Source organism: Heteronotia binoei, chromosome 2, assembly GCF_032191835.1.
Source record: "Heteronotia binoei isolate CCM8104 ecotype False Entrance Well chromosome 2, APGP_CSIRO_Hbin_v1, whole genome shotgun sequence".
Lineage (NCBI taxonomy): Eukaryota > Metazoa > Chordata > Lepidosauria > Squamata > Gekkonidae > Heteronotia > Heteronotia binoei.
In genome coordinates, this window is record NC_083224.1 from 29,433,375 (window position 1) to 29,449,620 (window position 16,246).

General features: G+C 44.6%; 1 protein-coding gene across 2 annotated transcripts in view; it reads right to left on the reverse strand.

Annotated features, from left to right (window-relative positions):
• Positions 1-4,884: 4,884 nt before the first annotated feature.
• VAPB (VAMP associated protein B and C) overlaps positions 4,885-16,246 on the reverse strand; it is a 64,274-nt gene continuing 52,912 nt past the window's right edge. Inside the window, exons 3-6 of one of the 2 annotated variants that reach the window (XM_060230734.1) lie at positions 15,747-15,850; positions 12,878-12,958; positions 9,428-9,604; positions 4,885-7,427 (exon numbers count right to left, since the gene is read on the reverse strand). In XM_060230734.1, coding sequence (XP_060086717.1) covers positions 7,269-7,427; positions 9,428-9,604; positions 12,878-12,958; positions 15,747-15,850 — 521 coding nt within the window. In that variant the 3' untranslated portion in view covers positions 4,885-7,268. The remainder of the gene's footprint in view (positions 7,428-9,427; positions 9,605-12,877; positions 12,959-15,746; positions 15,851-16,246) is intronic. The other variant, XM_060230735.1, reaches the window with a different exon arrangement.

The window sequence follows — 16,246 nt, forward strand, 5'->3', positions numbered from 1 at the left end:
CAGGAGTCTGTTGAAGCAGAAATAATGAGAGCTTGTAAATGGAGATACCCAGAGGCATGAGATTAGCTCTTGGTATTTATATGGCACCTTGAACTGTATAGCCCAGTCTTGTCAGATCTCAGAAGATAAGCAGGGTCGGCTCTAATTAGTACTTGGCAACAGTGGGAGGGCTTCTAATGACCTGGCCCCACTGATGGACCTCCTGGGTTTTTTGGCCACTGTGTGACAGAGTGTTAGACTGGATGGGCCATTGGCCTGATCCAACATGGCTTCTCTCATGCTCTTATGTGACACAGAGTGTTGGACTGGATGGGCCACTGGCCTGATCCAACAGGGCTTCTCTTATGTTCTTAAGTGTGACGCAGAGTGTTGGACTGGATGGGCCACTGGCCTGATCCAACAGGGCTTCTCTTATGTTCTTAAGTGTGACGCAGAGTGTTGGACTGGATGGGCCACTGGCCTGATCCAACAGGGCTTCTCTTATGTTCTTAAGTGTGACACAGAGTGTTGGACTGGATGGGCCATTGGCCTGATCCAACATGGCTTCTCTCATGCTCTTATGTGACACAGAGTGTTGGACTGGATGGGCCACTGGCCTGATCCAACAGGGCTTCTCTTATGTTCTTAAGCCTACAGGGTTGTCATAAGTCGATTTCGCATGCATAAAACAAATGCTTAATAAAACTTCATTCCAAATGAAAGGAATCAGAGAAAGAACAAGAGCTAAGGGAAACACATCCATCTAGTGCTTTCCAACAGCAATTGCACGTGCTTTACCATTTCTCTTATTGCAAAATGAGATTTGGTGGCAGGATGTAGGAACGCATCGGATTGAAGGTAGCCGTTCTAGCTTCTAATGCAATCCACCATGAGTATTCACCTGCCTGATTCAAGCCCCAATAGGGAAACACATCTCATCAGAGAGAAAAGGGGATGCTAGGATCTCTCTCTGATATACCAGTAGTTTCAAACAAAACACCATTAAAATAGTTATTCTGTTGTTCAAAGTATTTTGTCCATTCTCCTGTATTCTGCAGCAAACCTCAGATATCCTAACAACCATCCCGTATTGCAGATAAGGCAGCAAGGTCATAGTGGCCTGCTAAGTGCCTGACAAATCACTCTTCCTCTGGTTTGCAGTCACATAACCAGGTTTAGTAAACCACAAATTAGCTGCCATGCATTGGAATCTGGCTCATAAGCCAGAGTTTATGCAGGCCCACAGTGGTGGCGACTGGCTCAAGGCCACCTAATAAAATTGAAAATATAATTTATACTCTTACACGATTACAATGATTAGGAGGATACATCTATCTATCCATGGCTATTAGGTAGGCTCTGGACCCTGCTTGCAGGTCTTCTGAAGCTGGAAAACGATGCTGGACTGGATGGACCTCTGATCTGACCCAGAAGGGCTCTCTTTCATCAGGGGTACCATGGCTCATAGCTGAAGCCAGCTATATTTGCTTTCAAAACAAAATGAGACATAAAAGGAAATCCACTCATTTCATGTCGCCCCCTATTTCATATCACTGTTACAAATGGGCAGGCCTTTTTTTGTAGCAGGGACTCCTTTGCATATTAGGCCACACACCCCGAAGTAGCCAATCCTCCAAGGGCTTACAGTAGGCCCTGTAAGCTTTTGGAGGATTGGCTACATCAGGGAGGTGTGACCTAATATGCAAAGGAGTTCCTGCTACAAAAAACGCCCTGCAAATGGGAGTTCTGCTAGGGACCAGAATGCACAATGGGAGCTTCAGAAATCGAGATGGCTGCAAAATGAGCTCTAATTTTTTTTTTTTTAAAAAAGGAAATGTGTCCAAGAAACAATGCAGCAATGAATCAGAGTGAGAGATCCATCTAAAGCTTTGATCCTATGACATTGTTTCATGTACAAGAGACTCATCTAAAGCACAAGAGACCCATCTAAAGCTTTGATCCTATGACATTGTTCCATGTACTCAGGCCTTGGATTCAGCAGGAACTCAAAGGATCGCAGATCCTAAACTTTTCTGAGAGTTCCACCTCCTCCTTCCCACCTTGTCCATTGAATAGTAGGTGCTGCATAACAATCCCTGGATGAGCGCCACCACCTATTTTTCTACAAAACGATCCCTGCTTGTACTTCTCTTGAGCCCCTCCAACACCTGTCCTGTGTAACTTGCTTCCTCTTCTACCCCGTTTGTTTGGCCAAGGCCTTCTTGAGAAACTTTGCATAAGCGCAAAGTCTAGAGGAAGTGACCTCTGAAGCGGAGGGCAGAGAAGAGTGAGAGGAACACAGTGGTACGATCCAAGCTATAAAGCAGCACTGTGCGCGTTGTCAGCAGTTCTTGTAAATCTATATATGGAATGATACTCCGCTGAAATGTCTGAAAATGCTCCCGAGAGGTGGTATTGGCACATCGGAGGATACTGGCTCTATTTCAAAGCATTCCAGCATCTCCCCGTTTTTGCAATTTCATTGGCACTCCTTGGATCAGTGCTCATCAGGTTAGTATTTAAGGCCTTTATTCAGATGTTGAGTCAGGATTCATGTAAATGCTCGGTGGGAATTCACACATGATATTAAATAAAGGCATTGCAGGCTACTTCACATGATCATCTCTGCACACAGCAGGCCAATCTCCCCCTCACCCCCCAAATCATCATGGGTAAGCTGTTTGTTGTAAGATTAAATATAATGTTTACATGCCACTGCTTTACTCACACTGGATAGTCTCTGCGTTTTAAAAAGTTTTGAGTTTACGGAATTGCTTAATTAACAACTTTTAGGTGGACAGGTGGAGACAGTCTTAACAGCTCATCTATTTAAGCGTTGCTCCCCTCGCATACTGACACTCTTCCCAGTTTTCAATCAGGGAAGTTGTATTTGAGTCACTTTTCTTGATAGGGTGAGAAATGACCACAGAATCACATGAGAAGGAAGAAGCAGCAGTGTCTGCCAGTGTCTACTTCATACCGGACTCGGAGCAATGGGGATGCCACCATCTAATAGCATTTAATTCTGATCTCAGCAATGCAGGTGACAGGTGCCCTTTAAACTTTTACACCGAATATTCCCTTCTGCAGGTTCGTTTCTTAAGCTTTACACGTTACACTACCAGTGAATTAACCCATGAAAAGTTCATCTTTCCTGTAGTGCTTAAAAAGGGCAGCATGGTTATGGGAAATTCTCACTATGGTTATAAGCAGGCCTCAGATTCAGCAGGAGCTCAAGGGTACAGCTCTTGAACCTTTTTGAGGATTCTCCCTCTTCCTCCCCACCTACCTTGTCGATTGAATAGTAGGCAGAGCTGCATAACAATCTGGATTAGGAGAGCGGGCAGGCAGCCAGCCAGCCACTTTTCCACACCCTCAGCAGCCCTCATTAACCCCTGGAAAAGCCCACACCACCCTTTCTCAATTTGTATTTTGGGCGGCGGGTGGCTTGCTGGCCTTTTGACTGGGGGGGGGGTAGTCCAGGAGAACCCCAGGTGAGCGAGGCCTGCTTGGGCTGCTGGATCTCTAGCCAGCCCAAGCAGGCCTCACTTGCCCAGGGCTCTCCTTTCTTGCATTGGTTGCTTTTGGCTGAGGGAAGGCCAGCATATACTAATGAGATGTGCTAATCAGCTCTGCCACCTATTTTTCTACAAAAAGTCCCGTTTATAAGGAATTCTCAACAAATGTACCGGGGGGGGGGGGAGAACAAGAGATGGAGCCAAAAAACTAGGTAACCAGCAGCAGCTGAACTGTTGCCATTCAAGGGAGACTTCAATTAACCAGAGACCTGTTTTTAAGCAGAGATGAAGTCCCTTGTAAACGAGGATGTTCATCAATGTGAAGGATGACTTCTGCAAACAAAAACCCAGGAGTAGCATGGCTCCTTCCAAAGGCAAGAAGCACCAACATGATTCCAATGTAGCCAACCATGGTTTGTGCTCAGAGCCAGTCTTCTAAGTCGTGAGTTCACGCCAGCTATAGCTTTTCCCTCTCAAGCTCACCCAATTACCCTCCTTACTACAGCCCCCAATTTTGCATGGTTTCTATCTGAACAGGCCCCATTGCTTTTGGTGGTCAAAGGTGACCCACCCCACCCCTTTCTCTTTTCCAACAGCAGAAAACTTGTTAGATCCATGCTTTTTTGTTCCATATGGACAAGACAAACCGCTATTTGGGCAAACACAACTTTTTCTTTCTCAGAAGCTTTTCCAAGGAAGAGGTTTGAGGATGTAGATGCACTGACTAACCAACCAGGTTGTTCAAATCGTGGTACGCAAACCAGCTTCAAGCTGCTGCTTGAACTTTTAGTTTGGAACCAGCCCTCAAACCAGGGTTTGCTAATTCTGATGCATCAGCAATCTCTGTGCTCACAAGACTTCTTGGTGTGTGGGAAGGAGAAAGCTGGCAGCTACTTCAGGCTGTGCACCGGAGAATCTAGCTAAGCCGGAAGAATTGCTAACAGAAGTACAGATGCAAAATTTCCAAAAATTTTGATGCCATTGTGGAGGAGGGGGGGTTCTTTTCCTGGAAAAAAACCAAAACCTTGGGGAAAAATTGAAATAGATGCAATACTTACTTTCCTATCAAGCCTAAACCTATTTTGTGGCTTCAAAAATAAAATGCATCATTTATAACTTAGTTAACATATACAACTGTAATAAATGGCATAGTTTTGGAACTTAACAGTATACATGCTGTCATCAGCAGAACAGCAGAAATATAACAGGTATTTTAAAAGCTGAAAACTGCAATCTATGCTATGTTAGCACTTCATTCCCTTCTAAAATGAAAAAAAAATTATTGGAAAAATAAAATCTTTAAAAAACTGGCTAACATTTCTTCATAATGGCAATTCTGTTTTGCAAGGTGAAGCAAAAGACTTGAGTAATAACACAAAGACAAAAATTCCAATAATTTGGGGGGAGATTTATTTGAGTTTTTTTTTAAAGATGCTACATAGTCAAACAGGATTGGTCTTTTTTTGTTTTTGTTTTGAACAGCATAGAACTAATTCCTACTAATTTTTCCCCTACATAGACTTATTTTATATACAAAAAGAACAGTTTCCTGACCGCTGTTTTCCCCAATGTTTAGATGATCAAAACTGACAACTGTGGTGCCCAAAAGCATTAGAAGGCCGAAGAATCCATCATCACTACAGCAACAGAAATAAAAAATAATTAGTTCTATCCACCAGCTTTGAACAGGCGCCCCTTCTCCCCCCTCTCCTCTCACTTAACCGTTTATATAGCAGTAGTCAAATGTCGGTGACAACAAGGAAAACATGAGATGAGACACATTAAATAAGTTAAATATGCATTAAATGATTTTTTTTCCTGACTACGAAGGGTTTTTTTAAACTCTGCTACACAAACCGACAGCAACTGTAATTGGTCCCTCTTGAACAGCAGGGCAGCGATGCTCGATCCACACAACCGGCTAAAGCAGAGGACAGTTCGGTCGCCTCTCAATACAGCCAGAGTCGGTTTAAAGCTGTTCACTGCTTAAGTGTCCAGAACTGAATTAAAACGGAGACGCGGTGAGAGAGATCCTGCTGCTGTGGGCCTAAACCTACCCATCCTCTCCTCTTTTCCCAAACACAGGGCAGTGATTTGCTTAGGACTAGGAGTTCTGCCTAGATTGTTTCCTTATCCACCGGCACAGGCCTCAGTCAGAGAGAGATGGCCTCTCTACATGAGCACTATTCAAAACCAGCACTAAGCAGCTGAGGGGGAAAGGGGCAGGGGAATTCTCTTCGCACCTGGCCTGCAAGAGGAACTGCTGGAGAGAAATGGCACTGAATGAAGATCTGCTACAAGTGAACACCCAGGAGACCTGTCCCCACAATGAGACTGAATCCCCAAATCCCTCCTCTCCAGAAACTTCGAGGGGATGTAGTGGGGCTAGAGAAGGAAGATTATACAAGAGACCTCCCACAAGAGCTCACGCACACACACTGCAGTGTATGGAGTGAGCATGTGGGAATTTGCTGTAGGGTGAAAAAGCAGAGAAGTCATTCACAAACTCAACAAGGAGCGGGTGCAAAAACTAAAACTAAAAATAAAAAGATGTGATGGACGAGGGGGCTGAAGCGTATGGTCCCCATTAACACGACGCCATTCCCAAGTGGAACATAGACAGACAGTCAGAGAACGATTTTTATCAGACTGGACTAACAGCAAGAAGGGAGGGGACAGAGTGCACGATGTAATGGCCCATGCCGTTCCAATATCTGACAAAACCCCCCAAAAAACTGGTTAAAACAGTGAGCCACAAAACTGGACTTTAAAATCAGGAACCACCTCCCCAGTGACAACAGGAGCACTCTGGGCTGCTTTAACGAAGGCTAGGAAAGCGGCTCCCCTGGACGGCAAGCCACACCACTGCTGGTTATCAAGTCTTCCTCGACAGGAGCCTCACAGAGAAGAAGAGGCACAGAAATTGAGGGCCCCTCCCCATCAACCTCTCTCTGCTCTACCCGCTGCCAACTTCTAAGACTGCGTTTGCATCTATCCTGCACACGCCAACGGGACCAACTGCAAGACAACCCACCGGTTCTGTAGCTCTGCTGCCACTCATGGCCTCTGGGGGGCAAACCTGCTCTGAGCCCCTCCTCTCTTTCTCCCAGAGTTCTCTGCGGCGGCTGCACTGTCAATGCTCCTGCGGACAACGCGGGACTTGGAGAGGCAAGGCTGCGCTGCCTGTTTAGGGAGGAAATCTTACGAGCTGCTCGGGGAGTAACACGGCAGACAGAATTCTGAGATCAGAGTCACACCCACTTGACAGAACTGTTAAACGTATGTGGAGGGATGGCAGGGTTAATATATTTTACAGAAAGCCAACCACCGTTCCTGTTTAAGCCAACCTCCAGGTAGCCAAAAAAAAAAGGACCAGCTCCCTCAGAGGAATCTCTCCCTCCTCCCCTCAACCCTCCACAAGAAGAGAAGTCCAGTAATATGAACCAAGGTCCAAAAAAATGTTTAAAGTGACTTTCATTTCCCTTCTGAACAATGCACCATTATAGTGTTAAATTCATGATTATCTTTCCTCGTTGCTCGCAACTCCTTCCTTCTCCTGCTTACTCCTTTGTGCATCTTAAACTTTCTAGAAGATATTATGTTATGTTAAATGTTATATTTGTGCAAGGGGGGGGGGGGGGTAAAAATTTAAAAGGCAAGACCTGTGAGATGTCGTACATTTTTCTTTTTTAAACATTTGTTATGAATAAATTTAATCCAATGATATGGCAGATCCCTCAATCCGATTTACAATCCTCCAGCATGCTGCCTCTACAAGGCAATTTTCCCTATAATTACGCCAACAATAAAGAACAAGACCACCAGGGCAAGTAGTCTAGTGCTGAGGCCTTCCTCCTTTGCAACGGCGGCAGAAGTAGAGGCTGGGTGGTTTGTCTGGGGCGCCTTCCTCATCCGCAGCCCATCTTCTTCCTGCAGCCAAGAAAGGATGTTCAAAATGTTTAGACACATTTTCACGTGAGCCTAGGTGTTTGTTTAAGATCTTAAGCCTCCTATGGGTAGGTGCTTAAGTAATTGGGAAAGGGTAACCCACAACTGGGAATGGCTGTCCTTTGGCACTGCATACCATTTACGGCACAGAATTGCTCTTAAGACTGTTATCTTCTGGACCAAAATAGGATGGCATAGAATTGAAACACTACCCACCTGATTATGACACAAGGCGATATCGTATGAGGCCTCCATAATACTCCTATGCCTTACATTGTGGATTATAACTATAAAACTCCATTTCGGTCCTACATTGAATAACTCTTTGAAGTACTGCAATACTGAGCCTAAGTGTACTTTCTATTGGTTGGTGTAGATGTTCAGAGCTATGTGGCCGTGGTTTTGGCATTGTGAGACCTGATGTTTTGCCAGCAACTGCGACTGGCATCCTCAGAGGTGTAACCCAGAAAACTGGAGCTCTCTCTGGGTCAAATCTGACCACGGCCACACAGCCCAGAAAATCTACAACCACCAACGGACTCCAGCCGTGAAAGTCTTTGACATCATATTGTACTATCTGTTTGACCAATGAAGACAGCCAGTTTGGCCAAAACACATCGAGTTGCATTAAATTTCTTTTGTATACACTGTATGGTTTTGTACTGAGGCTACAGTTGAGCCCATAACTATTTTCAAATTATCCTGTTGTAAACACATGCATTTTTTAATAATTTTGCATTATTTATATACATTTTACCTGGTTCTCCCAGATAAGTGTCCACGGACTTAATCACTACACCAAACTGGCTGTGAAACACAGACCTGGCTGCACAGCCCGCTTCACCAGAGATCAGCAGTCATGGTCTCCAAGGTGGTGTCTGATTCTGGGTTGTGGAAACCTCAGCCATTATGAACACCTACTGATGTTGCAGCAGACTGAGCATGTGTCACGTTTAGGCTGCTGGGACAGCTCTGCTCCAGACAGAAGGGATGGGGGGGGGGGGGGGGAAGAGGCACACGACGCAGTCTGTTTCTGATCACAGTTAAACAACAGGAAATATTATTTATTTGCTTCATTTATACCTCACCCATCTTCCCCATGGGACCTCAAAGCAACTCATATTGTTCTCTTCTCTTCCGCTTTATCCTCACAAATAACCTTGTGAGGTAGGCTAGGCTAAGAGAATGTGACTGGCCAATTCCATTCAGCAAGCTTCCATGGCACAAGAGGGTCTCTCAGATTCTAGTCTGACACTCGAAACACTACACCCCATTGACACTCACCCACCTGGCTCCAACAGGGTGCTATCATGACATTGGCTAGGAATCCGTGGTGCTGGCTGGATGCCTAAAAAGAGCTTACTTCCAGTTGAATTTCTGTATACCAGAGAGCCAGTTTGCTGTAGTGGTTAAGTGTGCAGACTCTTATCTGGGAAAACTGGGTTTGATTCCCCAGTCCTCCATATGCACCTGCTGATGTGACCTTGAGCCTGTCACAAATTCTCACAGAGCTGTTCTTCCCAAGAGCAGTTTCTGTCAGAGCTCTTTCATCTCCACCTACCTCACCAGGGTGCCTGTTGTGGGGAGGGGAAAGGAAAGGAGGCTGTAAACCACTCTGAGACACTGAGTGAAGGGTGGGGTATAAATCCAATCTCTTCTTCAGAACAGCCATGCACTTGGCTCCAACAAGGCTATCACACCATTGGCTAGGAATCTATCTTTATATGTGGTGCTCACTGGGTACTTAAAATGGGCTTACTTCCAACTGAATTTTTGCATACCAGGACACCCATGCACCTGACTCCCAACATGGCTATCATGACATTGGCTAGAAATCTAACTTCTTATCTATGTGGTGCTCACTGGGCCCCTAAAATAGGCTTTCTTCCAATTACATTTTCATATACACAAACACACTTCACCTACAATTTAGACAAGAATATATTTGTCTCACGGAAATGCAACATAAAGGCAATGATTACCTTAAATTGTTTGTTCTCCTCCCGTAACCTCTGAACTTCTAATTGCAGCCTCTTACATTCTTCCATTACTTTCTTAACTTCAGTGTCATCCAAAGAAGAACTTAACGATTTAGACATTACAGAAGATTCTGTCTTTGTTGCAGCTGTGGATATAATTTTATTAATTTCTACATCATGCTGTTGAGACAAAAAGGGGGGGGAGGGGAGAAGAGAATTATTTGAGAATGCTGCTTAATCTGGCAGTCAAGAAAGCCTTCCTGTACTGGATTTAAAAAAAAAAATCTTTGCTGAAATCATAAGAATCTTTTCAAAATGTCCTAATTTTAAAAAAGGTTCCATCACTCATATGGATCGAAGTTCCTGGTGTGCAAACACAGCTTCAAGTACAGTCACTCGAAGCCCAAGAAACTGTGAAGAAACAGCTGTAACTTCCATTAGAAAAATAATTCAGATCAGACCTATTTCATAAGAGAAGCCATGTTGGATCAGGCCAATGGACCATCCAGTCCAGCACTCTGTGTCACACAGTGGCCAATTTTTATATATATATATATACACACACACACACACACACACACACACACTGTGGCTAATAGCCACTGATGGACCTCTGCTCCTTATATTTATCTAACCCCCTCTTGAAGCTGTCTATGCTTGTAGCCGCCACCTCCTATGGCAGTGAATTCCACAAGTTAATCACCCTTTGGGTGAAGAAGTACTTCCTTTTATCCGTTTCAACCTGACTGCTCAGCAATTTCATTGAATGCCCACGAGTTCTTGTATTGTGAGAAAGGGAGAGAAGTACTTCTTTCTCTACTTTCTCCACCCCATGCATTATCCTGTAAACCTCTATCATGTCACCCCGCAGACGTTTCTCCAAGCTAAAGAGCCCCAAGCGTTTCAACCTTTCTTCATAGGATTTCAAATGCAAATGGTCTGCAATTGCCATGTATGACAGATGTTGCAGTCTCTCATTGGCTCTTCCTTTGCCCCCCACAGCATGGTGAAGAGATTGTTGCAGGAAGAGCAATTCCTCAATCTACAAGATGCTCCAGGTCAACCGTGAGTAATCTTCAAGCATCCTATAATCACTCCAATAAGGCCTAAGCACTTGGCTGAAACTTTGCTTGCTCTCCCATGATCGTATCCTAGAACCTTTTTGCTTCAGCCAATGTAATCAGGTATTCTTTTGTTTCGCAAGTACAGGAAGAAACAAACACCGAGGGAGGAACCATTCTTTAAAACTAACTTAGAAGTTAGTTTCAAAACAAGCCTGTTGTGTGCTTTAATCATATCAATCCCCTGAGTGGGAGATACTTGGGCTCAGAATTCCTCTGCAGAAAAATCTCTGGAGGTGTTCCTACACACCCTTCCTTTGGCACTTCTGGAATGCTCTATTCCTGTCTGTCATCGAAACTGAGTCACAACAAAAGATATCAACAAAGGCTGAAGGAAGCAAGAACTTGCTACAGCCCACAGGAATTGCAGGAAGCTGCCTTAGCAGAGGTTTGGCTAGAAGGAACAGGAGGGGGGCTTCTGGGGGGGGGGATGCTAACCCCCTAACACCCTCCCACAAGAGGGACAAATTCCTGCTTCCCTAAAGGCTTCTGAGATGCACTTATGGACCTGCCCTTTCTAGAGGACCTTTGACTAATGAGCAACATGGTGACACAGGGATCGGTCCTCCTGTTAAACTGACTTTTATTGTTTACCTGAACTTTCAGTGTCTTATTCTGCTATAAATGGCCTGAGGACATTTTGAGTGGAAAAACAGTCATACAGTGTTCTGTTTAGGTAATTTAAAAAAATTATAGTTTTATTTATCGCATTCTCAAAATTTTTATAATCTGCCTTGAGCGTTTGCAAGGAGGGCACAGTATAAATGAATTTAATTATTAAATAAAATAAAAATAAAGCAAGCAAGTTTGAACATGTGTCCATTAATGTCCAGGGGGGGGGAAATCTTACCTAAACCAGTGTTCCCCCTAAGCTGAGTTAGCATGAGCTAGCTCACAGGTTTTTAGCCTCCAGCTCACACAGTTTTGTCTTAGCTCAGGAAGGATGACCTCAGAGCACACTAATTCATGCAGTAGCTAACAACTTCGATGCCAATAGCTCACAAAGTTGAATTTTCACTCACAAGACTCTGCAGCTTAGAGGGAACACTGACCTAAACAGTGGATGAATAAGGTTTTGGTGTCCTCCAAAGCTCTTTATATCTACTCAAGCTAGGCAGGATTAAGTTATGAGAAATGATACAAATTTGCTTTAACATGTAAACTGATACAGACTGCAGAGTTCAGCTTCTCTCAGAGTTCTATAAATACAACATGCAAGGCCAGACTTCCTAGTTCTAAAACTATTCTGAAGTACACTTCTGAAAATAAAATACCATCCACAAACCAAAGCAGCACTATCTACCAAGTATCTTTGCTACTACCCAAATTATTTCTACATTTTTAGTCTTTAAGGGTCTAAACAAAAGTTGACCCTGATGGATTAGACTGGTGGTCCACCTAGTCCAGCATTATACCCCCCTGCCTGCAAGGTGCTGTAGAAGGCCAAACACAGCAGGGCATAGACACCCAAGGCCTTCCCCTGATGTTGCCTCCTGGCAATGGGATTCAGAGACTAACAGCCACTTGTGGACATAAGAAGAGTCCTGCTGGATCAGACCAGTGGTCCATCTAGTCCAGCATCCTGTCTCACAAAGTAGCCAACTAGTTCCTCTGGAGGGCCAACAACAGGGCATAGAGGCTGAGGCCTTCATAATGACATCAGAAGAGCCTTGCTGGATTAGACTAGTGGTCCATCTCATCCAGCATCCTGTCTCACACAGTGGCCAACCAGTTCCTCTGGAAGGATCAGCAATAGGGCATAGAGAGGCTGAGGCCTTCCTCTAATGTTGCCTCCTAGCTCTGGGATTCAGAGGTTTAGTGCCTCTGGAGGTTCCCCTCAGTCCCCATGGTTGGTAGCCACTGATAGACCTCTCCTACATGAACCTGTCTATTCCCTTGTACGCTCGTGGTCCTCAATACCTTCACTGGCACTAAAGTACTCATTAATTAGTATTTCCTTTAATCCGTCTTTGGTATATTTGCTAACAATGTTGGGTGCTCCTAAGTTTTAGTATTAACGGAGAGGGAAAAAGGCACCCTCCACTCCTGCAAAATTTTATAAGTCTCTTACATCTCCCCTTAGCTACCTTTTGTTCTCAATAAACCCCCTTACTCACCAGTCTTTCCTCAAGAGATAAATTAACCACCCCCACCTCCAAAAAACACCCTCTAAGAGACCCAAGGGACAGCAAGTTGCTATTACAGGTTTTCATTTAAGCACAGGCTGATGCTCGGGCTGCAGACATCTCAGCTAACCAAATCTAGGATTATCAGAGACATACAACAACATCGTTTGTGAACAGCTTGTGTTGTGCTATGAAGTAAAACTCACAGGTTTATCATTTTCTGCCGGCAGCTCAAACACACATCTAAGTTTCGAATCCATGAGTTCTTCTGGCTTTGCTTCTTTCCACTAAAAGGCACAAAATTAAAAAAGTGATAATAAGAGATGAGTGAGAATTCACTACAAAGGCAGCTACACAAGAACCCTGGCATCTCTCTAAAACAATGCAAAGCCTTCCTATTTAAATGTTCCACTTAGATATGTTTCCTCTGTTATTCAGTGTTACCTTTAAGGTTTTTATCTGCCTGAGGTAACTTTTTTACTTGCTGGACCCCGAAGCTTTAAAAGGGGCAAGCTTAAAGTCTGAGTAACGGGGTTTACAGTTCTGAAGGACCTCTGAGACAATTCACGCAGTAGTAAGAAAAGAGTTCTTAGCACACCACTATTAACATTCTGAGGGTGCATTCACACGCTGCCCTCCGCAACACAGCCGGACACGGTAGTAGGACAAGTTGTCCTTGGTTGGTTCTGTTTACATAACACTTTAATTCCCATAAAGGTGGCGTCTGCAGAGGAGAAAAAAAAATGTGGCAAAACGGCTATAAACCAGGACAACTTGTTCCACCCATCGTGCCCAGCCGTGGGCCACCAACAATGTGCCCCAGCATCAATTCTGACACCATAAACAAGAGACCAGTTCGCTCCAGCAGGGGGTGAAACATTTCACAAATGTAAGTCAGTGGCATGAATGTTATTCCCCTCCACCTGCCCCAGAACCAGCCATTTCCTTCCCCAGATAAGAAGCCTACAATTAAACTCGGCAATTTCAAGCACAGACTGTGAGAATGCATTGGGTTTCTTCAGAATGGCAAGCAGCTGTCTCGTTGACTGCAAGCCGCCAATACAAGATTCCTTTGCAAAAATGCAGATTGCTTTATTGTGAGCAACAGTCAACGTTCGTCACCAAGGCCAGACATCATAACAAATAAAGAAAAAAAATGCCGCTTTTGATACTAATGTTTCCACAAAATAAGACAGCGTCAAAGGCGGCCACATGCTGTTATACAACCAATTTGCATGATTTGTGCTGTGAAACAGCTATTGACCCTGTAGCCAGACTAAGATTAAGCTGAGCTCCCACAGGAATGACAGGCAGCCCTAGGAAACAAGATGCAAAAATCCACTGGCATGTCTAGAACCAAACAAATATATGAATACTCTGATGAGCCTTTCCCAAGGAGGGAAAATGCATGCCGGCTCCATTCACACATTACACAGCCGGAGCACTGTGGATGTAGGACTAATGGGTCAAAGCACTAACACTGTGCAAAGAGGGAGAAGAAACTCCATAATCTAACCTTTCTTAAAGTCTTCTCATTGGCGTGTATCACAGAATCATAGAGTTGGAAGGGACCTCCAGGGTCAACTAGTCCAACCTTCTGCACAATCCAGGAAACTCACAAACACCTCCCCCTAAATTCACAGGATCTTCATTGCGGTCAGATGGCCATCTAGCCTCTGTTTAAAACCCTCCAAGGAAGGAGAGCCCACCACCTCCCGAGGAAGCCTGTTCCACTGAGGAATCGCTCTAACGGTCAGGAAGTTCTTCCCAATGTTAAGCCGGAAACTTTTTTGATTTAATTTCAACCCAATGGTTCTGGTTCTACCTTCTGAGGCCACAGAAAACAATTCCACAACATCCTCTCTATGACCACCCTTCAAGTACTTGAAGATGGTGATCATATCACCTCTCAGCCACCTCCTCTCCAGGCTAAACATGCCCAGCTCTTTCAACCTTTCTTCATAGGACTTAGTCTCCAGACCCCTCACCATCTTCGTTGCCCTCCTCTGGACCCGTTTCAGCTTGTCTTTATCCTTCTTAAAATGTGGTGCCCAAAAGTGAACACAATACTCCAGGTGAGGTCTTACCAGAACAAAGTAAAGTGATACCACTTCACATGATCTGGACACTATACTTCTGTTGATACAGCCCAAAATTGCATTTGCCTTTTTAGCCACCACATCACAATGTTGAATTCACAATAGGGTGAGGCCTTCCTGGCTGTCCCATCCATCAAATAAGCCTGTCTGGCAAGTACATGAGAGAGGGCCTTTTTGGTGGCAGCCCCATGGTTATGGAACAACCTCCCCATGGAGGTGCACCTACACCTCTCACCTTCAGTCTTTAGGAGGCAGCTGAAGATGGTTTTATTTAGAACTGCATTTTATTACAGTAGTTTTATGCACTCTTATTTTATGCATTTACTTATATCGTAAGCTACCTTGAGCTCCGTTAAGGCAGAAAGGTAACTACTAATTGTTCAAAAAACTTGGGGAGGCTGCAGCCAGCATAGTAATTATCTGGAAGATATCCACAGTCTCTACTTACTTGGCTTGTTTCACCACGTAGCTAGACAAGCATCTCAACAAAATAAGATCTATGGAAATCTTGAAGAGTTTGCAAGTCCGGGCAAAGGTACTTGCAGAACTCACTTTCCAATTCCTGTTTTCTGGGAAAACCACCCACCCACCATTCCCCATCTCTCCTTTGCCCATATGGCATGCCCCAAATATTCTCCAACTATTTCTGCAAGAGGTATTAATAACCTCTCTTTCTTTGAAGATGATGATATAGGATTTATATCCCACCCTCCACTCCGAATCTCATAGCGGGCACAATCTTCCTCCCCCACAACAGACACCCTGTGAGGTGGGTGGGGCTGGAGAGGGCTCTCGCAGCAGCTGCCCTTTCAAGGACAACCTCTGCCAGAGCTATGGCTGACCCAAGGCCATTCCAGCAGGTGCAAGTGGAGGAGTGGGGAATCAAACCCAGTTCTCCCAGATAAGAGTCCACACACTTAACCACTACACCAAACTGTACACTATTCCAGCAAGCCATTTTTTTTCCAATACTCACTACTGCCTCCATGTCTGAGGTATCAGCTGGTGCAAACATCGACTGAACCATGAACTTGTGTTTACTCTTCTCATTAGGGTCATAATCAAAGGGCTGTAGCATCACTGAAAAGAGAAAACATCATTGGCTTTAGAATCCCAGCATTGCCTCCATCTAAACATGATTACTGTTTAAGAGCCCCTTGGCACAGAGTGGTAAAGCGGCAGTACTGCAATCCTAAACTCTGCTCACGACCTGAGTTTGATCCCAGCGGAAGCTGGGTTCAGGTAGCCGGCTCAAGGTTGACTCAGCCTTCCATCCTTCCAAGGTCGGTAAAATGAGTACCCAGCTTGCTGGGGGGAAAGTGTAGATGACTGGGGAAGGCAATAGCAAACCACCCCGAAAAAAATCTGCCATGAAAAAGTTGTGAAAACAACATCACCCCAGAATCGCAAATGACTGGTGCTTGCACAGGGGACTACCCTCACCTTTTAAAACATGATTAATAGTCCGACACTCCA